The sequence below is a fragment of the Oncorhynchus mykiss genome, chromosome 1 (genome assembly GCF_013265735.2).
Source record: "Oncorhynchus mykiss isolate Arlee chromosome 1, USDA_OmykA_1.1, whole genome shotgun sequence".
Classification (NCBI taxonomy): domain Eukaryota; kingdom Metazoa; phylum Chordata; class Actinopteri; order Salmoniformes; family Salmonidae; genus Oncorhynchus; species Oncorhynchus mykiss.
The window spans coordinates 14,387,326-14,411,354 of record NC_048565.1 but is presented as its reverse complement, the minus strand read 5'-3'; the positions used below and the strand labels follow the sequence as shown (position 1 = coordinate 14,411,354).

The following is a 24,029-nucleotide window of genomic DNA, read 5'->3' as shown; positions in this document are numbered from 1 at the left end:
TTCACAATTGCTATATTAATCTGCCCAGATGTACTTTAAATGTAACTCCAATCCAGGTCATTTGGTTTCGCTATAAAAAATAAGCATAGTGATAACACATGAAGTTCCCCTATAAATTATTTGTTTCTGACATTGTATTCCCATTTTAACTTTGTTGTGCTGGTTTAAAAGTTCAGTGATGACAACTAAACCAAAAATCAGACATTGTTTTTCCATTGGAATTTGGTTGTGCTTTTAGATGGTTGAAAGCATAGTGAACACATTGGGATTTCAACAAACTTCTGGCTGTCTTTGAGTGGTTGAATATAGGTTGTAATCTCATTGATCAACATCTCTGTTTCATTCCATTTTCCCAGGAAAGGTTCAAACCCTCTTCCATCTGTTGACAGTGAGACACCGTGATAACAGTGATATTGCTTTGCATGGGACCCCTATTGAAAAGTCTCCCATCCACAGCACTTTACCTCTATAGTTTACTGTATGTGGTGGTTGGCTTTCACGCCAACACTACGCCCCTCATCTCTCTGATGTAACCCACACGGGCTTCCAGATGGTGCTAGCTGGCGAGGCGGGCATACGACCAGCCTAATAGTGGTGAGTGGGCAGCTATCAGCGCACGTTAGCGTCAACAGACCGCAGGCCAATCATCTGTCATCGCCAGTCTCACTCAGGAGTGGCAGGGAGGGATACCACACAGACAGGAGAATCCTCTGAGTTTGCCACTCCTTCAGAGATATCATAGTCCGTTGTTTGGCGTGTACGGAGAGGATCAAGGTGAAGCAGGGATGGTTGCAATTGTGGATAGGAGCAATTGTGTTTGAAATGGCAATCTTAAACATAGTGGTCTGGAGGTGTGATTACAGAGTCCAATCCCAAATACATTTTCCAATCCTACCCCTATGCACTTTACACATATCTGTAAAGATTGGAAAGGTCTAAGGAATATGGTAAAAGCACCAGTGTACCGTGAAGGACATTGGTATTCAGAGTCGGGGTCGCAGGGGAACTCCAGTTTGGTCAGCAACTAAAAAACATTGAGTACATATTATTGCATGGGGAAAATACAACTTAATTGAATAAATGTAAACTTTTCATTTGGTTATTTGTTTGTTTATGTAAAAATCAACATTTACGGATTTTAAAGTTGTGCCGTGCCATAAGATTTGGGGTGGGGTGCGGTCACGAGAAATTCTTGAGGTAAAAATAATGTCTCAGAAATTCAGCTGGAAATGGGGTCCCCGCTGAAAAAGTTTAAAAACCACTGGTTTAGGATAGTACGATGGAATTTCCACCAGACGGCTTTTACTTCTGGAATCCTCTCAGATCTACACAAGTGCCATGCGGTAGAGGAATGAGTCCTCTTATTTTCAAGTGGGCAGGGTGGTGGAGTTGACCCGGAAGTGGCTCCGACGTTACAGCCTTCACCTAAAGTGAACTGCTAGATACTCCTGCTGCTCCTTCATCACACAAGACACTCCTGCAAAGTTATGGGGTCGAGCACCTGTTTGGTTAAACACACGCCAAGCCTTTCAAAAGGAGGCAGAGGTGCTCCATGTAAAACACATGGGGTTGGGTATAGTGGTGGTGTGTTTGGGGGGGTGGGTGGTATGCAGAGTAGCCATTAAAGCTGTTCGGAAGGCATGGAAGAGGGTTGTGAATAGCTAATCTCCGCCTCTCTGAAGGGTCCAGGTGTTCCTCCTTGAGGAAGTGCACCAGCATCAGGAGCACCGGCGTTACATGGAAGGGCGAGGTGCAGCTACACTGATTAATATTAAAGGGAATTCATAATACAGTAGCATGGAGAGGATTGGGCCATAAATACTTTGCTCCTCTTGGTTTGGTCTTCATGCATATGGATAAAAGGTGTGAAGTAAGAACAAATGCTGAATGCTATATGCTGGGAAAGTGAGGGATGAGAAAGGGCAACGTATGGTTTAAGGGAACTCATTTGTGTTGACTAAACACAACAAACCTCAGCCGTGTAACACAGTAGTAAAGACTGAAAACATTGAGGGGCAGCATGTGTCGAAGAGATAACTGAGCAACATAAAGCATAGGTTGAGCTTATCACATTGGCCTTCCAGAAAAAAGGACGTTGATAACGTGACCTCCTAGTCTGTGGTTTAATGGCAGGAAGAAAAAGGGCTTAACAAAGGTGTGCTCTGTGCCGTAACAGCAGCCTAAAAATACCCTCTATGGAATAATAACCAGCATGCAACATCCACTCACAGCTCAGCCCGGCAGGTCAGCACCTTGCTAACTTAACATTAGAACGTGTGAGTGTACAGGTTCCTCCCGAACGCTATGTGCGAAGGCTGTATCAGCGGCTGGGCAACAGCCACCTACTGAGCGCCGTTGAGTCCAGAGCCAGAGGAGAGTGAGTGCCACCGAGCACGGAAGGCGATCAAGCGGCAGAGCACCCCAGAGACACCAGACGTTTTCCCCAGCCATTTTAGAGAAAGTCTTGTACAGCAGGGCTGTCAGAAAGAGAGGGAGCGCACGGCAGGGCTGACTGCCATTGGTAACAAACATACTGATAGTCATCTGAGAGCACGTCAAAATGTCTGCCAAGGCTCTCTGCATGCACAACACCAGTCCGGGGGACTGATTTGAAAGAAGACAAAAAGATTAAAGTGTTACTCAGTTTAGCCGCAGAAAAATATTTCCCTAAACCGTCTGAATAGGTTCAACACCCAGTTAATCAAAACATCCTCCGGAAGAGGAATAGTGTGAGCGTAAGCCACTTGACTGATTTAACAGTTGAATGTATACATTTCAACAGGGAAATTACTGCTGGCCCCAGCTTTCCTCAGTGAAATTAGACCCGGTGGCAGCAAGGCAATAATGAAGGTGCTGCCAAATAACGAGCGCCTCTCTATGGTCTGGGCGCTAGTGACACGGTGTACATTATCTACAATGTCAGGAAAGGGCAAAGTACCTGCATAGCCTCAGTCTGCATTGTCCATTAGAAAGGTACATTACGGTCAACCCCCTAAAGGGTACGGTGGTGTACACATGGTACACTCCGCTTAACCTCTGCATGCATCACAACAAAATAACCACAAAAGTAGAGTTTCAAATGAAGCTTCATTATCATGACTTTCTACCAACTCAGGAGAAGAGTACATTTTCACTTTGATATGTGGTTGTCATGTGGTTGTCTACCTTAAACTGGACTGCACTGACTAAGTCTCTCTGCGTAAGTGCACCCACTAAATAAGTTACATGTAAAGATGTAGAGAAGTGGTCGTTGTTCAGTCTATTCATGACCTCCCAAAGTCCAAAGACCTCTGTGACCAGACAAACATTTGATATGCTGAAGGGAAAAAGGTCACATTATGTTTCCTCTAACTGCACATATCTTACTTCCCTTCAGAGGCTGCAGGCAGAGTAACCTTTGGAAATCCAGCCACAGACAGAGTGCATGCCTTGCTGTGTGTGTTGTGCAGTGCAGTAAAACGCAGGCTAATCCTCGGTCTAGTGATGAACTCTGTAGCTATTCAAATCCAAGGTGAACAAACAACCCTACATACCATATATATATATATATACATACACACACACAGCTACGGCATTAGCATACTAAATGTCAGTTCATTTTTCACTTAAGTTATTTATCTTATGCATATAATCCTAGAAACTAGCCAAGTGAATCACCCTTTCAAATCATTGCCTGCTTTTTAATAATTGTCTTAAGTATAGTACAACTCAGCACCAGTAAAATGCTAGAGACATGAACAACTCAAGGCAGTGTTCAAAGGCAACATTACTAGATTTTTATTTTTCATCAGTTATAATGGATTGGCAGCAACAGCAAAACCATAGCCTTTGACAAAATCTCAGAAATAAAAAAAATAGATGTAATGTGTAATTTCTTGATTTGTCGTCTAATCCAAAACATGTCACGTCATATAAAGCAGCCTAGTTGGTATGAGTCGTCACTGGGCGAGATTTTGTCATACAATTTTTTTAATGTTTTTTGTTGTTGCCTGAACACAAAACAGACACTATACTATTAAAACAAAGTAGCATATCAATTTTGAATAAAAATAAATAAATAAATAAAGACGTTGTACTGTATTAAATCACATCTGTAAGATACAACACCCTAACAAATGCACTTGAAGTCAGTTGTTTTTGAACATTTTTGCATTTTCATCACTTCAGAAAGAAATTGGAAACTAGTTTGGTCATTATAATAGACATGTGGAAAAGTGAACATTTAGTGGCACATGGGTATAAAAGAAACCTGTGTTACTGAATCAGTACACAGTTCATTCAACTACTGGCAGAGAAATTACCTGTAAAAAAAAAGGATGGAGACTAAATGGAAGCGAAGCCACAAATGAACTAAGAAGAAACTAAATTAATTGGGTAACACTTACTGCAGTGTCAATTTAAATTGTATAAAGGTTAGGTAATTACACTACCTAGTAACCACAGACTGTTTTCTGAAAACAAATAATGAGTCAAAGTGGTATATTCTCAATAACTTGTTTGTTAGAATGAAACTACATTCCACTAGCGTTACTGTGGAAAGTGTAACCAATTAAAATCTCATGAAACCACCAGTACAATATTTACTATAAAGCAAAATCCAGAGAGAAAGTAGCTTGTCAACAATATTGATTTACCATTTATAAAAGATGGCACATTGTTTGAGAAGTGAGAAATATTTTTTCTCTCCATGTGTGTGACTTGCTTTAGTGTGCAAACAGAAATAACTATCTGTGGGTAATTCTAGAGAGAATCAGTCTAGAGAGAATCAGGTGTGATGGTAGGTTTCTGAAGAGAGAAATGGAAAATAAACATAATAATGAGGCAGTGTGGGTGGGTATGTAGTGTGTGAGAGACCAGGTGAAAGCTATGATCCCTTATTGATGTCACCTGTTAAATCCACTTCAGTCAGTGTAGATGAAGGGGAGGAGACAGGATAAATTAGATTTTTTTAAGCCTCGAGACAACAGGGGTTGAGGGTGAAAGGTCAAGACAAAAGTTTAAGTGCCTTTGAAGGGGGTATGGTAGTAGGTGCCAGACGCACCGGTTTGTGTCAAGAACTGCAACGCTGCTGGGTTCATCACATTGAACATTTTCCTGTGTGTATCAAGAATGGTCCACCACCCAAAGGACATCCAGCCAACTTGACAACTGTGAGAAGCATTGGAGTCAACATGGGCCAGCATCCCTGTGGAACGCTTTCAACACCTTGTAGAGTCCACACCCCGATGAATTGAGGCTGTTCTGGCGGCAAAAGGGGGTGCAACTCAATATTAGTAAGGTGTCCCTTATGTTTTGTACACTCTGTACGCTCACATACGCGCGCATATTGACGCCAAAACACACTTTCACAGACACTGCTGCTACTTGATTTATTATATATCCTGATTGCCAAGTCACCTTTCACCCTACTGACATGTACATATAACCTCAACTACCCCATTCCCCTGCACAATGACTCGGTACCAGTATATGTTATTGTTATTTTATTGTGTTACTATTTCCTTTTCACTTCTTAACTCTGCATTGTTGGGAAAGGGCTCGAAGTATTTCACAGTAAAGTCTATACCTTGTATTTGGTGCATGTGACAAATAAAAGTTCATTTGATTTGAAAAGGTGTTGAAACAAGATGGTACCATTGTATGGTACTACTGCAAATACAAGCTTGATGGATTTTGGGTCAAGTCAAAAGGAAGGTCACGTTACAAAATGCAATGTCACACAGCCAGTGTAAAAAATAAATACAAATAAGTGCAGTGTATCCTTGTAACCATATAGAAGAACAGAATGTACATCTTTGTGATCTATTTTCCAAAATATATATATATATATATATCTTTAGGCACATATACAGAACCATCTGTAAAGCAAAAAGAGGAATGAATACACAGGTTAAGCAGCATAATGTTGAACATAAACAGTCACGATATAGAGAGTTTAAGTTGGCTGTGCTGCTTGTTTTTCCACACAGGTCTACCTACACATGGCCTACAACCATAAGAATCTCATCTCACAATAGTCTTGGGTATTACTGAAAATGTGCCCCTGTATGGATATTTCAACATTATCTGTTAAAATAAAATGCAGAATTCTGAGAATGTACGAGAAAAGCTTGGAATGACTACACCTGTGCTGTATCAAACAGTAAAATACACAAGACCAGTCGTCATGATGCATTTACTGCACCTAAAAAGGAACAGGCTCTGCACTTAAAAAAGGTAAATAAAACTTAGCATGGAAAAGGTAAGGGGACAGAGTCATACATATGAAGCTGATGCTGAAGTGGAGACGATCTCTGATGAGCAGCCAAAGATAAAGAGGGTAGTGTTCACTAGTGGACATGACCAATCACTCATCTAAACAGCTACTGGATCTGAGGCATTGACAAAGTATTTTGTTTTTTTTTTTACTAAAAAGTTCCACGCCAAAATATATAAATATCTACTAAAACTAAACCAGCTTTGTGTTTTTTTTGTAGTTTGCTTAACTCGTGAAATTGACTCCCACGTCTCTCTGTTTAGGGCTGCCCGAAAGTCTTTTAAAACACACGTTGAACAATGTTGTGTTTGCTAACAAACCTTCTGCAAACTCTGCTAAACTTTTTCATGACAGGTCAAGGCAACGAACGATCTGTTGTTATGTACATCAGTGTGGTGGGCGCCACCATTGCCAAGGAGCATGTATATACAGTAAGTGAATAGTCAGCCATTTGCACGCACATGTGAACTCCTAAAGGGAGTGTATGCAAATGAGGATTACGTGTTGATGTCTGTACTAATTCAGCCTTCGCGTGCCTACTAAGAACACAGGCCTATAGTAGCAGTCCAATATTGGCATTCAAATTCAATACATTTTAGTCCACAAAACAGTGAAATCAGAGACAGTAAAATCATGAGGTCACCATCAATGTTTGAGGAAAGTGTTTTGTCCTAACTTTGTCCTTTACTTAACCTGACTGACGAGAAACAAACAAATGTAAACGTCAAAGCCTGAGGTAACCATGGTAACCATGGTGGAATGATGTTGTACATAAGGCTGTACATACAGTACATGTACAGCATATGGATTACTGATATTGGAGTTAATTTGATTCGTTCTGACATTTCTTGTTTTTTTGGTTTTGTTTGTACTTGTTTGATATTTTACTGCACCGTTAGGAGCTAGTAACATGCATTTAACTGCACCTGCTATACCACTTGCTAAACTGTGTAAGCGACCAATAAACTTTGATTTGATTTACCAGCTATACCCCACTTCGCAGGTCTAAAGTCAAAATGTAGTGCCAATCTCTCATCCACTTAGTTCAGAAACTAAACCTTTACAAAAATCTAGCTTCTCTCAGCAATCACATTTTTGCCCATAAATCATGACTTGGCATGAATACAGCAAAGTCATTGGTATTCTTCAAACAAACCGTCAGAGCCTAAAGTATTTTTCTTTGGGACAGCCCTGTCAATTGAAAAGTCAGCAGCTTTGTAAAGATGTAACCTTGTGTAACCAAATGTGTGGCTTCTTTAACAATAGCCTGCAACTCCTCAGATGGAGCAGGACTTTGGCCTCTTCCTGGGTTTGGGTTCTCCAAAGTCCCTGTCGTCGGCTGCACAGTGGCTGAAGGAGCAGAGTGTCTGCGAGAGGCGGCGCATGCCCAGGCGGAACACACTGTTGGACAGGCTGTAGATGACGCAGTTGCAGAAGCTGTTGCTGATGGCCAGCCAGGTGGTTACAAAGGACAGGGCGGGGTTGTCCAACACGTGTGAGCTCTCCAAAAGGAAATAGATTATGTAGGGCAGCCAGAGTATGTAGAAGACGCTGGTGATGCGGAAGAGCACCATGGCGTAGCGCCGGTCAGGCCCGTGACCCGTGTGGTGCCCCCCGCCGCTACCACTGCCACCACCCTCCCCGGCCTCCATCTCCTGGCTGGGGAAGCGTGCCCGCCTCTCACTGATCTCCCGGTTGTGCTGCTGGCAGATGCGGAAGATGTGAAAGTAGGTGAAGCAGACAACCAGAGCAGCGGGCGCGTATAGCAGGCACACCACAAAGCCTGTGAAGAGCGCCGAGGTGGGCCAGGAGTGGGCGCACCACTCAAAGATGTCTCCGTGGTAGCCCGGCTTGCCCCAGCCAAAGAAGGAGGGCAGGAACATCAGGCAGGAGTAGACCCATATGAGAGCGATGCAGCCACGGAGCCGGCACGGCGTCACCAGCTGGTTGTAGGACAGGGGTTTGGTGATGGCCAGGTAACGGTCCACGCTGATGCAGGCCAAGCAGGCCATGGAGACACTCTTGAGTACCGAGATGACGTAGCTGAAGACCTGGCAGGTGATGGGCTCCTGGACGCCGGCCGGGTAGTGCAGCAGGGACAGGGTGGGCACCAGGCAGCTGAGGCCCACCAGCAGATCAGCATAGGCCATGGTCTGGATGAAATAGCTGGTAGTGTAGTGGTGCAGCAGCGGGGCGCAGTGGAACACGAAGATCACCGTCAGGTTTCCAGCGATGATGAGCACTGTCAGTAGCACGATGACGGCAGTCTCCAAGACGCAGGCCTCCAGGCCCTCATTCTGGCCCCAGCCAAGGGGGCAAGAGTGGTTGGGATCCGGGCCCACAAGGCTGCTGTTGGCAGTGGGTACCAGGTCTGTTGTCAGCGCTGACTGATTCATTGTTGTGGGCGCGGTCCTGGTGGGTCAGGTTTGTGCTGTGCCACCTGCGATGCAGATGGTCTGTAACTGGAGACCAGTCCGCCCCTGCTGTCTGTCTGTAGCCTCCCACAGCAAACAGAGCTTTATCCTCGCTCTCTTTCACTTTTGCTCTCACATAGTTGGGTCTCAATCAAATGAACACTGACTGACGAAAATCAATACAGCCCACAGGAAAACAAGAGTACCAGCTTGGCTCTCCTTTTCTGATCAGTCATGCTTAGAGCCAGTGGGGTTATTGTTGAAGAAAGAAAAATATATATTGCCTCCACAAACAGAAAAAGGTCGGCCAATGTTACACCAAGCATCTATCCCGGCGGCAGGGATCCCCACTGCGGTTCCTGACAGTCCCTGGCCACATCTCCTGCCTCTGGGCGGCTAGGGGATGAGGGCAGGGGCTGTCCTCACAAGGGCAAAAAGCGCAGGAGGTGCAGGGTAGTTGACATGTGGGAAAGAAGCATGCAGGCAGACACGGTGCAGATCCTACCGCTGATTAAATAAGACAAGGAGCATGTGACTCCTATCTTGAGATTATCGATAAGAGAAAAAAAGTGTTAAAACATTTACTGTTAGAACAAGAATGTCATTTAGGCTTTCAAATAGCTTGTTCAGCGTCAGAAAAAGAGCAGATGAGAAAATCCAGAAGTCATAGGAGTATTTACATCCACATTAGCCATTGTGTTTGGTTTTTACCTCCAATAAAGTCCCTTCTAAAGTCTGGAGTGCAGCAGTTAGTTTTCAGTCCTGTTGTATGCATCCTCTTATTTTGGAGTAGCGAGTCTTGACCCCATGTATGCTCAGCTATTGTCCGAATCAAAACACAGACACGCTAGAAAAACACTGGGCTCTCGGCGGGTGTTAATGTCACAGCTCTCGTTCCACAGAGCACTGGGGGAATTATGTTTACAATGCTCTCCAGTCAGAGAGAGGCTAAACGAGGCGCAGCAAAATCCGTATTCTGTTGTGTGTGCGCGCGCGCACGCTGGAGCCACAAATCAAGCTTTGATCTCTGAAATCCCAATCCACACACTTTTATGAAACTTTCGTCCTCAAGGTTGTGAGAGGCAAAAGCTGGTTGTAAAGAAGATTGAGGCAAAGAATTTTGGAGTTGCCAACAGTCTTACACACAATCCCAATCAATGGGTACTAGAGCGGGTAGAGGCCATCTGAGTGTCTCAGCTCCTCTGACTGTGTCACCTTAGAAATCCTCTTCAGGACGCACTCTGCGATGGGTGTGGGATCTGCATTCCACTTCTTTATCCCTTCAACTTGTTTTTGGTTCTGTTTTGCCAGTGACATTCCCCAAATAGCTACGGGTGAAAGCGCTTTACATCAGCCTCCCCTCGTTTCCACTATTGATAATATTACTTATACATGTCCATTCAAATGAGCTTTTTGTTTAGGGGAGGCGTGGCTTTCTGGCCTTTCGACTCTTTCTTCCACCCAATACGTCTGCACCTCGTAGCAAATACCCAGGCACAAAAAAAAGAGAAACCACTCCACCAGTACAGAGACAGTCCCAGTTTCAGTGCTGTCCTCTGTCTCTCTCTCCTCTCATTTCCCCAGTCGAAATGAGCTTACGACAAATAAATACCTGAACAGACAAAAATACAATTTCCTGGAGTGAAGTACAGAAGACAAAGCTAAAGCTACTGAAAATAAATAGGAACCTTTTGAAGAGCGGCGAGGAGAGGAGCTGTCCATCACCGCTGGTGCAGTGGGAAGGAGATACTGTGACTGGCTTACAGTTCCCGTTCCCTTCGCTCACGCTCTCCCTCTCCCTGTCTTCCGCACACTCCCTCTACCCTGCACACACACACACTCTCTCTGGCACTCACTCCCTCCCTCCCTGGCTTTCTCGTTCTCTCGGAACCATGCTCTGCCCCTCACTCTCATACACCCGCTCACTCTCTACCCCCTCCTTCTCATACAGTGTCTCTCTCTCTACCCACTCCCATTTAGGCTCCACCTGAGGTCCTCTCTCAACCCAGCCACAATCCTCAGTCTCTCTCTCTCACCATCTCTTTTTTCAGAGAGCTAAATTTGGACATGTTCCCTATTACGAAATGACTAAGCTAATCTCTGTCCATTTTCTATTAACTAGCCCCCTCCTCCCCATCTTGCTTCCCCTCTCCCCTTCTCTAGCCCCCTGTCCATTGCTCCGACCAATGACTATGCCCAGCCATGCCTGCCCCTTAGTTACAGTTGCCAGGTATTTCAGTTAGTTGGGATCATCCTTCACCGGCAGACAACAAAGTGTAACAAGCTGCGGCAAATTGGGGAGGCAGGAGGGCGGTTTCAGAGGTAAACCGTCTGTATACCATTACCGAGTTCAGGCTCAACTAACCTCTACAATACTAAAACACTAGGACAAACAACAAAGCTATGCTGTTAAAGCAACTTCCACAAGCTCTAGCTCTAGAACTGAACTCTTAAGTTCCCAACTAGAGAAGGGGCTATAAAAACAATGGTAGTGACCTCCTCCTCCCCCTTTTGATCCCAGCCACTATGGCTCTGTGTTGGGACAAGCAGACAGCCGATGTCCGGGCTCTTTGTCACCGCTGGCGTACAGTAGCTCACACTAACACTGGTTAACACTCAAGAGAGAGATGGAGGTACTAGGGCCTCAGAGTGGGGAGATCAGTGTCGAGCTGCTCAATAAGAGTACAATAATTGAAGCAGAACAACAACAAAAAACTGCTACGGCACACAAGACAAAAAGCCAAGGTCAACCTAGTGCTGACGCTTCACAACATGCGTTATGAGAAAAGGAGATTTGAATGATTAATTACCATACGCTAGAGCCAGAGAACAAAATCAGGTTGCATAGAATTTAAGGTTAAATGTCAAGAGAGTTATACAGTTAAACCCAGAGTACTAAGGTCACTCCAACAAATAAATAGTGTTGTAAAAATATACAAAAGGAAGTACAATAACTTAGGTAACTGAAAAAAATTACATTGTATCCACTACAAAAAAAAATACTGTAAACATTGTAGCTATATAGATTCATCATCATCATCTCCTCCTCTAGGGAGAAGTGTGGTATACAACCTATTTCTCCATCAAGCTCCTAGCCTATTATGTGAGGGAAAGCTCACTGGATTCCCAGTATTGCCCTTGGTTGGGCCTCAGCCTGTCCCGAGGACGGGCAGACCTTTTGTGATGAGGCCTTGAAACATCCCAGTTGAACAACATTTCTCAGACGAGAAACATCTGTTTTTCAGGTTAGTGATTCTTCATGAGGTGAAGACAAAGCATGGCGTGCACTGTTAATGGAGGCGACTGGACAGGGCTGCGTGAACGAACGGAGACGACAGGACAGGGCTGCGTGAACGAACGGAGGCGACTGGACGGGGCTGCGTGAACGAACGGAGGCGACTGGACGGGGCTGCGTGAACGAACGGAGGCGACTGGACGGGGCTGCGTGAACGAACGGAGGCGACTGGGCGGGGCTGCGTGAATGGAGGCGACTGGTTGGGGCTGCGTGAACGAACGGAGGTGACTGGTCGGGGCTGCGTGAACGAACGGAGGTGACTGGTTGGGGCTGCGCGAACGAACGGAGGCGACTGGTCGGGGCTGTGTGAACGGAGGCAACTGGTCGGGGCTGCGTGAACGGAGGCGACTGGTCGGGGTCTGTGTGAACGGAGGCGACTGGGTTTGGAGGGTGGGCTGTGCACCAGCAGTGCAGCTGAACTGTAGACACTGAGGGGAATATTGTGAGTGACAGACACCCACTGAGCTCAAGGGCACTTCTCCTGCAGAAAGGGATGGCAGCTTGGAAGCTGAATAGAGATAGGCTTGGACTGGAACAATGACAGAGAAGACAAGGCCGGAACCCAGAGGAATTCCAGAAATCAATGATGGAATTTAAAAAGGAATGAAAAGAGATAAACATAACCATATCACCTGCACAGGCTGAAGGAGTCTAATGCAAGAGACATGCAGCAATTCAGGATTGCCTCTAAATGGATAGTACCAAAATCCCATCTTAATTAAATTATCTTAACACTAATCTAGCAAGTAGTCTACTGACCAGGAAAGTAGCTAACTCAAGACCTGATTATTTACATAGCTTTTCAGGAGAAGCATTTTTCAGGGCAACCAATGGGAGTTTAGCTCTGTTTGCCACAACTTGGTTTGGAGGCTATGTCCATCAAAGCCAAGCCGGGTATCCAGGAGCATCACATTAGAAGGGTTTAAATCAGACATATAGACAACAGAATATGGGCACGGAAGAGCATCACAAGTAGAACGAACTCAATAAATCCAAGCATGTTTCCATGGCAGCTCATCCCAGTGTACAGCATTGTCTGTGGGTTAAAACGCGTGGGTGTCTGATTACTTCTAGCCCCACTCTCCACACTGCTGGTGCTACCTTTGATTGCAGACTCTTAACTAAATGCCACTGCAAAGCTAGCTGGAGTGTGGGCAAAATATGACGGTACATAAAAATGTAGCTGAAGCACCTTGAGAAAAAGCAAAAAGATCCCTCAAAGATTTAATGGCATGCGTCATAAAGACCGAAATTTATTTCATTGCGGGCCTGAGTGGAAGAGACTGCATTAGCGGAATTCAAGTGAGAATTGAATGTAGCACAGCCTCTGAAGAGAACAATTTTACCCGTGAAACTGAGACCGTCTGTCTGGGCCAATGCTTGCTTGAGCCGTTTTTCACGTTTCATCCATGAACAGGCTCTTAAAAAATAAATAACAGTTTAGTGCATCACTGCAACTCTGAAAATACTATCTAAATTGTTTTATTTTTCTCATAGTATATTTGAGATATAAATTAGGCCTAGTAATCAAATAATTTAAATATTGATAATGATGTCAATTGAAGTGGTCAATTGTGAAATCCCTGCGAATCACAGAAAGGGAAAAAAAAAAAGATCTTCATTCAGGGAAAACTATATTTATTTCCACAGACGGTGACTTCCAATCTCAGAGACAGACCAACACCACAGCGTTTGAGACCTCCAATCTGAACCACCACCCAACTTTTCTCAATGGTATTGATTGATCCAGACAGAGGAACTAACGTGAAATGGCTCTTCTGAGGAGTCAACTCCAAATAGCTTTCAATCAGTTTTAAGCCATGGTTCAACAGCAGCACACCTTTGGTAGATCACACAGGGAGAGTAAAAGGTTGTGAAAATGTTAGTTTCACGCTTACTCTCAGCAAAGCGCTACACTGTGTGTGTGTGTGTGTGTGTGTGTGTGTGTGTGTGTGTGTGTGTGTAGTTCAATCCAGGAGTTACCAAGGAAACGCAAAACAAAACAAAAAAAATATTCCTGTGCTGAGAAGACACTTGTTTGAAATTACATTCATCCAAGGTCGGAATACTTCAGTCAAAAAGTGCATTTTTGCAGCGCAAAAGACATGATTTGTTTGTCTCTGTACCCAAGACACCGGAGTACCAGCTTCGATTAAGTCTCAATGATAACTTGGCCGATAAACATGCCTTAAACTGTTATACTGTCCTATCAGAAACATTCACTGAGATCCCCCCCTATAAAAATACTCCACGTATCACATACACAAAACGAGAGAACAGCCCTCTCTCTCTCCTCTCTGCATTACTACCCAGCCTTCTGTCGAAGTGCCATGTGCAATTATTCAAATACGTGTCACCGTCAGAAAGTCCAGGGAAATGTGCCCTGGTTTACGACATCAATACCCCCCATAACCAGCCACAACTCACTCACTTAGGCTTCAATCTGCATTAGAATCACCATCATCATCATCGAGTGGAGACAGGCCAATTCATAATGTGGGTATCATCGAGCCCTCGACACCACGTCCCCCTTCCCTCCCCCCAACACTACCCCCTGGGCTTTTATCTGGCTATTAATAGCACCAGCCAACCCCTATATCAACATCATTACATCCAATAAGGACGGGAGTCTACTCAAAGAATTACAATGAACGAGTGAGCGCTCACCAGGCGATTCTCTGTGTCACATAACCTGCCTTACGTAAACTAGTGTAACAATATATTTAGCAGCTCACATTTTCATCCTCTGTGGGAGGCAAGGCGGCTGGGGCAGATGGAGAGAGAGACAGAGAGAGACAGAAAGAGAACTGTGGCTCTGGGTTAAAGGCGTGTTGCAAGGGTAAATTTACACCCCCAGGCGAAAGACAACAGCCCAGTATAAATACAGTAGATGTGAAAAGAGGAGCCTGTTCTCTTTCATTCAGTCATTTCGCCTGAATCGCCTTCTTGGATTTTATATTTGATCTATTTTCTGTGCCACATGCGCAAGCAGTAACCTTTTGTTTATGGCTCCATTTTATCTCTCTCCCGCTCTCTATCTCCCTCTTCCAATCTCTCCATTTCAGGCAATTGATTACTGCGTTGTATTTCAAGCACTTTCTCCTCCTGGGGGGAATGCGTATTGTATTACACATAAAAGTGAGGACCTGTCGCCTAGTCAACCTCTTCACATGTCCTCATGAAAAAAACATCAATACATTAGTCACTTGGAATTAGCTAGGAGGTATTACATTCATGGCTGCTCCACCAAAATGGATTATTCGACATGATCTACCAGCGAGGCCAGTCGAGATGGAATTTGTTTGGACTGTGGGTGAGCCTAGGTTGGGGGCCAGCTATGGGCTGTCGGCCAGACTATAGAGGATGCTACACATTAGCTGTGGGGTTTTAGTGCCAGGGGACATGGGTCTGATAGGACTAGCCTCTGTCTGACACATGTTCTCCACAAGAGTGATGGACCAGTGACCTGTGCAGTAAAGAATGTCACAGTGACTGGGCTACTGCAACACCTACTGCACACTGAGGTCAGGATGCCAGAAATACACTTAACAGTAGTTACATGACTTATGTTCTATTATAAAGCTACATTTTCTGCTTGTGCACAGAGAGAATGAAAATTAAATATTAAGCTAAAGTTAAAATTTAAGAAATTCTAGTGTGGAGTTATTTTATTTTGAACATTTTCTTAAGTGTAGATGTGATGCTCTATATGGCGTTGTTAGACACCCTTCCCCATCCCATTGTCACACAAAATCTAAAACATATTTTGAGAGATTTCACCACAATGACTGTGTTAAATTATGCCAGAGTTAACAATAGTGCTTTTTACTGTGGAAAAATTCCTGCAATCACCCATTGTTGGCATGAGAACCAACATACCTCCAAGAGAAACATGAGAGAATAGGCTTCAACACCAACCCTGTTCTCTGTGGGATCAGACTGCACCACTGTCAAGTTCAACTGAAATGATCTTGATGAAGAGATGCTGCTGCTGTTTTTTAATGCCGTTTCGATGTCAATCATGTTATTGTAAAGCCAATGACATTTCCAAATTGTGTGGACAATTAAGTTTTCCAATTCTAAAACAGCAGGCTCTTTATGGAGCTAATTTAATGCCCAGTTGTGAGTCTCTCCAGAGGAACAACTGCAAGGAGACGATCCCTCTCAGCACTGCCTGGACTGCGCAAAAATGCAAATGCTTTCCGTTTGAGTTATATTAGGTTTTATTTTCATTATTTTCATTTTCATACTGGGTACGTGCATTTAGACACTGTCACATGACACCAAGTTGATGAGCGTGAAAACAGTTGTTGTTTTTTTACACCAAAGTCTTCAGGGATCGTCGCAATCTCTGCACTCGAAATTACAATTTGCATGATGGTTATACAGCACATATATTTGACTGGCTCTCGTATTCAGAAAAGGTACATTTCAGCAAAACTTCAATTTTTCATCACCCACACAACATTCAGCCATTTTGAGGATATTTCACAAACTCACCGAGCTTGAGTGAGTGGAGTTGAAATGTGAAACTTGTACATACAAATGCAGGTGGGAATCAATGATTGCGTGCGTTTGAGTGAGGTGTGACTGAGGTGCGTTTGAGTGAGGTGTGACTGAGGTGCGTTTGAGTGAGGTGCGACTGAGGTGCGTTTGAGTGAGGTGCGAGTGTGTGTGCGCGGTGTGCGTATGTCCTCTTTACTTTGGTGGTCTGTGTGTGTGTCACAAGTGTGTGTGTGTCAGTGAGTGTGTGTGTGTGTGTATTTCCCTCCTTCTTACCTTGGTGATGAGGATGCGATATTTCTCCAGCAGGGCCTGGTCACTCTGGCAGCCTGAGAGGAGCTGCCAGACCTCAGCTCTGAGGGCCTCGGGGACCCCAGGCTTCACCAGCGCAGTCAGGCCCTTAGGCCGCACAGACAAGTTCCCATGCCTGACACACAGGAGAGAGATAAGAAACTACTCGACATACAACAGCCAAACTCATCAGGCTAAGGCCATCTACAGTACAGGCATGGATATTCATGATTAATGTTACTCTCCTGAAGCTGATGTTTATTAGGGTTAGAATGGAGGATGTTTATTACAATAATGTCATTATAGTGACCATATAAAAGTAATGCTAACAATTTCATTATTCTCCTCGTGTAGTGGAGGAACAATGAGGTACTTCAGACAAATACATTGAATATGTTTCCTTATTCAATGACTGAAGCTGGTATTTACTGAACGGTGGTTATCATGACCGCCACACTTACCATCTGTTGAGGATTGCACCCCAGGACTCTAAGATCTTCTCAGGGCAATCCTTGGACACATCACCGGTCCCACTGGAGATCTCACTGTCGCTATCTGCAGGAGACAAGACAAGGCCCACTGGGAGGTGAGATAAGACTAAGATTTTAGCCTATTATGGGATCCCAGTGTGAATTGCATATGGATCACTGGGAGCAAGCATGTATTGCATTATGAGCAGCATGACCATTATTAAAAATATATATTCTTTAGGAGTTTTCACACTTTCTTCAGACATTAAGGACATTAAATCTGGTTTCTCATTGCCAGAGTCTTTAGGGGCCTTTTGGGAAAATCCAAGTGGGCTGTCATGTGCCTTTTACTGAGGAGTGGCTTCCGTCTGGCCACGCTACCATAAAGGTTTGATTGCGCTGCAGAGATGGTTGTCTTTCTGGAAGGTTCTCCCATCTCCACAGAGGAACTCTGGAGCTCTGTCAGAGTGACCATCAGGTTCTTGGTCACCTTCTTGACCAAGGCCCTTCTCCCCCGATTGCTCAGTTTACCCAGGCGGCCAGCTCTAGGAAGAGTCTTGGTGGTTTCGAATTTCATCCATTTAAGAATGATGGAGGCCACTGTGTTCTTGGGGACCTTCAAAGCTGCAGAAATGTTTTGGTACCCTTCCCCAGATCTGTGCCTCGACACAATCCTGTCTCGGGGCAATTCCTTCGACCTCATGGCTTGGTTTTTGCTATGACATGGTCAACTGTGGGACCTTATATAGAGAGGTGTGTGCCTTTCCAAATCCTGTCCAATCAATTGAATTTACCACAGGTGGATTCCAATCAAGTTGTAGAAACATCAAAGATGATCAATAGAAACAGGATGCACCTGAGCTCAATTTCGAGTCTCATAGCAAAAGGTGTGAACACCTGTAAATAAGGTATGTTTTATTATTTGTAAGACCTTTGGAGAAGAAAGAAAAAAAATTGTTTTAGCTTTGAAATTATGGGGTATTGTGTGTAGATTGCTGAGGATTTTTTTATAAGCAGAGAGTTTGAGCTGTGGTACCACCCATTCAATAGGGTAATGAGAGTGCATGCACTTGAATGTTTGCTGTGTGAATGCATTGAAATGTGTGCATACACACACACACACAAAATATTTTTAATTTTATACACCAAAAATATAAATTACAGTGGGCTGACAACACAAGAGAAAATGTTGACATTCCAGGTCCACATTGCTGCGCATTACAATTTACCAAAACAAGAAAAGGCATGTGCACTTGCGACTTGGGAGAAAAGTGCAGGCAGGCAGAAGCATCCTCACACAGTGGGAAAGCATTCAGTCCTGTCTACAGCTGACCTCCAGCTAGAAAGCCCTGAAAGGCTTTCTTTTCACGCCGCCTCCACTGACAGCTGGAATGCAGTGGAGCCTTTAGAAATGCCTGTGAATGTACTGTGAATGGCTTCTCCTCCCTGGCAAGGCTTTTTGAAAACAGTGCCGGCCTTGGAGACTGCCTCTCTACCTCCAAGGAGGTGACAACAAAACACAGGTGTGGGTGGACTTTTCACTCCAAAAGGACTACTATTATTTCTACAGTTCGAATGGTAGCACTCGGTACAGCAGAATCTTTACATTTAGTAATTTAGCAGATGCCCTTCTCCAGAGTGACTCCAGAGAGATTTTTCCCCTGGTCGGCTTGGGGCTTCGAACCAGCGATCCTTCAGTTACTGGCCCAACGCTCTTATCCGCTATGCTGCCTACACCAGAACCATTCGGATTCCGTTTAGATCCGCAAGCTGTAATCGACTAACGATACGCTGTAAATGTACTTACTGTACTTAAGTCTCCCTGATCAACAAGGCTTGCTAACAAAAAAAAAGTTGTACAAAGAGCATTCCACCCTCTTGCTATCAAGAACCCATCGAGTAAGAATCAGCATGTGTGGTCACGGAAAAGTGCCGTGTCGGAAGAGCTGTGCTTGTGGGAATCGAGAAAAGCCACCACTGTTTACAGTGTTGGATCATTGCAATGCGCGTTTGGGACACCTTTGGAGTCCAAATGGTGATGTTTTTCCATTGTTTTGCCCTCATTCCAAAAAGGCCCAGTCACCCATATTTATCGTTAAAAAAAGATATGCGTTCTATCTTAAAACGTGTATTGCCCACAAGCGTACGCCTTCTTGGGGTAAAAGGTGTTTGATGTGTACATAGTGTTCTTACAGCTAATTTGTCAAAGTACTGACAGGGCAATAAATATATTTTTTTAAGCGATAGTTACATCAAATCAGGATATTATCTTAGAAAATATGGTTGTATCGCTTTGACAATATCGCAATACTATTTTTGCAGTAGATGACTGTACGTGTACCAAAACAGTATTTCTCCTTCAAAGCTTGTTCTCTAGCTTTTTAAATGAGCTCATTTTTCTTCAGCACTTTGATTTCCATGACTGATCTAAAATAGTTCTCTCATAGATCCCTCTTGTCCCTCTGCAGAAGACATACAGTGCATTCGGAAAGTATTCAGATCCCTTGACTTTTTCCACATCTTGTTACGTTACAGCCTTATTCTAAAATTGATTAAATCGTTCCTTCCCCCCTCAATCCACACACACCCCCATAATAACAAAGCCAAAACGGATTTGAAATGTTTGCATATTTATTACAAATTTTAAAAAACGTATTTACATAAGTATTCAGACCCTTTGCTATGAAACTCGAAATTGAGCACAGGTGGATCCTGTTTCCATTGATCATCCTTGAGATGTTTCTACAACTTGGGCATGATTTGGAAAGGCACACACCTTCCTATTGAAAGGTCCCACAGTTGACAGTGCATGTCAGAGCAAAAACCAAGTCATGAGGTCGAAGGAATTGTCTGTAGAGCTCCATGACAGGATTGTGTCGAGGCACAGATCTGGGGAAAATGGAAGAAGTTTGGAACTACCAAGACTCTTCCTAGAGCTGGCAGCCTGAGTAAACTGAGCAATCGGGGGAGAAGGGCCTTGGTCAGGGAGGTGACCAAGAACCCTATGGTCACTCTGACAGAGCTCCAGAGTTCTTATGTGGAGATGGGAGAACCTTTCAGAAATACAACCATCTCTGCAGCACTCCACTAAATCAGACGGAAGCCACTCCCCAGTAAAAGGCACATGACAGCCCACTTGGAGTTTGATAAAAGGCATCTTTAGGACTCTAAGACCATTAGAAACAAGATGATCTGGTCTGATGAAACCAAGATGGAACATTACGGGCAATTGTGTGTAGATGGATGAGGATTTTTAATCCATTTTAAAATAAGGCTGTAACCTAACAATGTGAAAAATACAAGGGGTCTGAAAACTTTCCGAATGCACTGTACGGTGAGCAATGTTTGGAGCATTGAAACGCAATAAAATCACAGTAGAGAATCGCAACATGTATAGAATCGTGAGAATCACAATATATCTCGCATCGGCACCTAAGTATTGTGATATCGTATTGTGAGGTCCCAGGCTTATAAGAAAGGAGCCTATAAGAGGTTATCTGTTTCCTTTGATTAGTATTTAAATCCCTCGAAAGACATCTGAGAATGCATTCGGTGTTCTCCATTTTCACCATGTAAAACCCTTGGGTTTCTTATCCTCCCATGTATTTGCATCCTATTGCAACCATCCATATGAACCAATATTCCCAACTAAAAACCTTACTCGTTTAAAATAGAACATTTCAATAGGATGGTGAAAATGGGAAAACACAGAATGAACATGAGTAAAATCCTTTTCAGTAAGTAAACCAGGGGCAGGCAGGGTGTTAAGCAGGCAGGGTGGGTGGGAGGCAGACAGGGCAGGGTTGGTGGGAGGCAGACAGGGCAGGGTTGGTGGGAGGCAGACAGGGCAGGGTTGGTGGGAGGCAGACAGGGCAGGGTGGGTGGGAGGCAGACAGGGCAGGGTGGGTGGGAGGCAGACAGGGCAGGGTGGGTGGGAGGCAGACAGGGCAGGGTGGGTGGGAGGCAGACAGGGCAGGGTGGGTGGGAGGCAGACAGGGCAGGGTTGGTGAGAGGCAGACAGGGCAGGGTGGGTGGGAGGCAGACAGGGCAGGGTGGGTGAGAGGCAGACAGGGCAGGGTTGGTGGGAGGCAGACAGGGCAGGGTTGGTGGGAGGCAGACAGGGCAGGGTGGGTGGGAGGCAGACAGGGCAGGGTGGGTGGGAGGCAGACAGGGCAGGGTGGGTGGGAGGCAGACAGGGCAGGGTGGGTGGGAGGCAGACAGGGCAGGGTTGGTGGGAGGCAGACAGGGCAGGGTTGGTGGGAGGCAGACAGGGCAGGGTTGGTGGGAGGCAGACAGGGCAGGGTTGGTGGGAGGCAGACAGGGCAGGGTTGGTGGGAGGCAGACAGGGCAGGGTGGGTGGGAGGCAGACAGGGCAGGGTTGGTGGGAGGCAGACAGGCAGGGTGGGTGGGAGGCAGACAGGGCAGGGTTGGTGGGAGGCAGACAGGGCAGGGTTGGTGGGAGGCAGACAGGCAGGGTGGGTGGGAGGCAGACAGGCAGGGTGGGTGGGAGGCAGACAGGGCAGGGTGGGTGGGAGGCAGACAGGGCAGGGTGGGTGGGAGGCAGACAGGCAGGGTGGGTGGGAGGCAGACAGGGCAGGGTGGGTGGGTGGGAGGCAGACAGGGCAGGGTGGGTGGGTGGGAGGCAGACAGGGCAGGGTGGGTGGGAGGCAGACAGGGCAGGGTGGGTGGGAGGCAGACAGGCAGGGTGGGTGGGAGGCAGACAGGCAGGGTGGGTGGGAGGCAGACAGGCAGGGTGGGTGGGTGGGAGGCAGACAGGCAGGGTGGGTGGGAGGCAGACAGGCAGGGTGGGTGGGAGGCAGACAGGGTGTTCCAAAGCTGTGTGGTATTGAGTCAAGCCAGAGAGGGAGAGCCAGGGAAAGGGTGAGGTGAAAACCTGGTGGTCTTATGCCACAGCAGCAGTGAGGGCTGGTGGTGCCAAAAAGCCAACCTCACTTAACCAGATTGGATTGCTCTCCAGTGAAACCACTGAGCCCTCCAGAACCCATCCAAAGCCTCTGGACATCGCAGTCTCAGCTCCAGCCCTGCCTCATCCTCCAACCTCATCCAAAGCCAAAAATTGTTAACAAAAACATGAAAACATCCCATTATATCTGTCAGGTCCACATTGGGAATCCTAGACATCAATAGGAAATTACTTTGAAATAAAATATTTCAGTTGTGTATATTACATAGTTTCTATTTAATGACAATTATTTTTCATTAATCTGATCTCGGGGAAGGCAGTAGCAGACAGACGTTCTCTGTGATCCCCATACTGTACTTTATTTAGTCATCCTATTTAGCTAGGCTAGCTGCAAAGCTGTCTGACAAAATAATTTTACTAGGTCTTCAAAGGTAAGGCAAACTTTCACAAACGTTGTGTACATTCCGAAGTCATCCATTCTATGCGGTATGTGTGTATCTAACCTAACATAGCAGGCAGAAAAATGCATCCTTCATCTCGGTCCGAGCCGGGGGGAAAAACTGCCGCAATGGATTAGGGTGATTGTAGTTAATTACCACGTAGTTGCGCTGAACAAGGTTGAATATTCGATTAATGAAAACCACAACTCCCTTCAGCACAGCATAGTTCTTGACATGGTTTCTCTTGAATGATTTCACTATAGAAAGGTTGGGCTCACAAAAAAAAAAAAAAAAAAAAAAAAAAAAAATTGTAATTTAAGTAATTGAGCCAATGTCAGTCAATTAGTTGTTTAATAAGTGAAAAAACCCTGAAATGTCAGTAAATCGCTCAGCACATGCAGCCAGGAGCAGGAGGAGAAAATGTGCGTCTTTTTGTTGTTGTTGCATGTATGTAAATGCTGTCTATTGTTGTCCATGTACAGTACCAGTCAAAAGTTTGGACACCTACTCTTTCAAGGGTTTTTCTTAATTTTCTACATTGTTGAATAATAGTGAAGACATCAAAACTATGAAATAACACATTTAGAATCATGTAGAAATTAAAAGAAGTGCTATATAGAATATATTTAGATTTTTGAAATTCTTCAAAGTAGCCACCCTTTGCCCTGATGACAGCTTTACACACTCTTGGCATTTGGGAGCCCTGACACCAACAAGAAGAAGATACGTGTTTGGGCCATGAAACATGAGCAATGGACATTAGACCAGTAGAAATCTGTCCTTTGCTCTGATGAGTCCAAATCACAGTTCCCACCGTGAAGCATGGAGGAGGTGGTGTGATGGTGTGGGGGTGTTTAGCTGGTGACACTTGGTGATTTATTTAGAATTCAAGAAACACTTAACATGCATGGCTACCACAACATTCTGCAGCGATACGCCATCCAATCTGGTTTGCACTTAGTGGGACTATCATTTGTTTTTCAACAGGACAATGACCCAAAACACACCTCCAGGCTGTGTAAGGCCTATTTGACCAAGAAGGAGAGCGATGGAGTACTGCATCAGATGACCTGGCCTCCAAATCACCTGACCTCAACCCAATTGAGATGGTTTGGGATGAGTTGGACCGCAGAGTGAAGGAAAAGCAGCCAACAAGTGTTCAGTATATGTGAGAACTCCTTCAAGACAGCTGGAAAAGCATTCCTCATGAAGTTGGTTGAGAGAATGCTAAGTGTGCAAAGCTGTCATCAAGGCAAAGGGTGTCTACTTTGAAGAATCTAAAATATATTTTTATGTGATTAACACTTTTTTTGGTTACTACACTGTTTTATTTCATAGTTGGTCTTATTATTATACAATGTAGAAAATAGTAAAAAGAAAAACCCTGGAATGATTAGGTGCCCAAACTTTTGAATGGTACTGTATGTTTTAGTTTG

At 44.8% G+C, this 24,029-nt stretch overlaps 2 protein-coding genes across 3 annotated transcripts in view; both read right to left on the bottom strand.

Moving 5' to 3' along the window:
• The window catches only part of LOC110486505 (rab GTPase-activating protein 1-like), a 145,304-nt gene that overhangs the window by 84,494 nt on the left and 36,781 nt on the right, over positions 1-24,029 (bottom strand). For both annotated transcript variants that reach the window (XM_036947517.1, XM_036947567.1), the window contains exons 12-13: positions 17,221-17,314; positions 16,745-16,895 (exon numbers count right to left, since the gene is read on the bottom strand). In XM_036947517.1, the coding sequence (XP_036803412.1) occupies positions 16,745-16,895; positions 17,221-17,314 (245 nt within the window). The remainder of the gene's footprint in view (positions 1-16,744; positions 16,896-17,220; positions 17,315-24,029) is intronic.
• gpr52 (G protein-coupled receptor 52) lies at positions 5,198-10,776 on the bottom strand. Its single transcript, XM_021558308.2, has one exon. The coding sequence runs from the start codon at positions 8,650-8,652 to the stop codon at positions 7,534-7,536; it is 1,119 nt and encodes a 372-aa protein (XP_021413983.2). The 5' UTR covers positions 8,653-10,776; the 3' UTR covers positions 5,198-7,533.

Coding starts and splice junctions, on each gene's coding strand:
- gpr52 (XM_021558308.2), bottom strand. CDS start 8,652: ATGAATCAGTCAGCGCTGACAACAGACCTGGTACCCACTGCCAACAGC.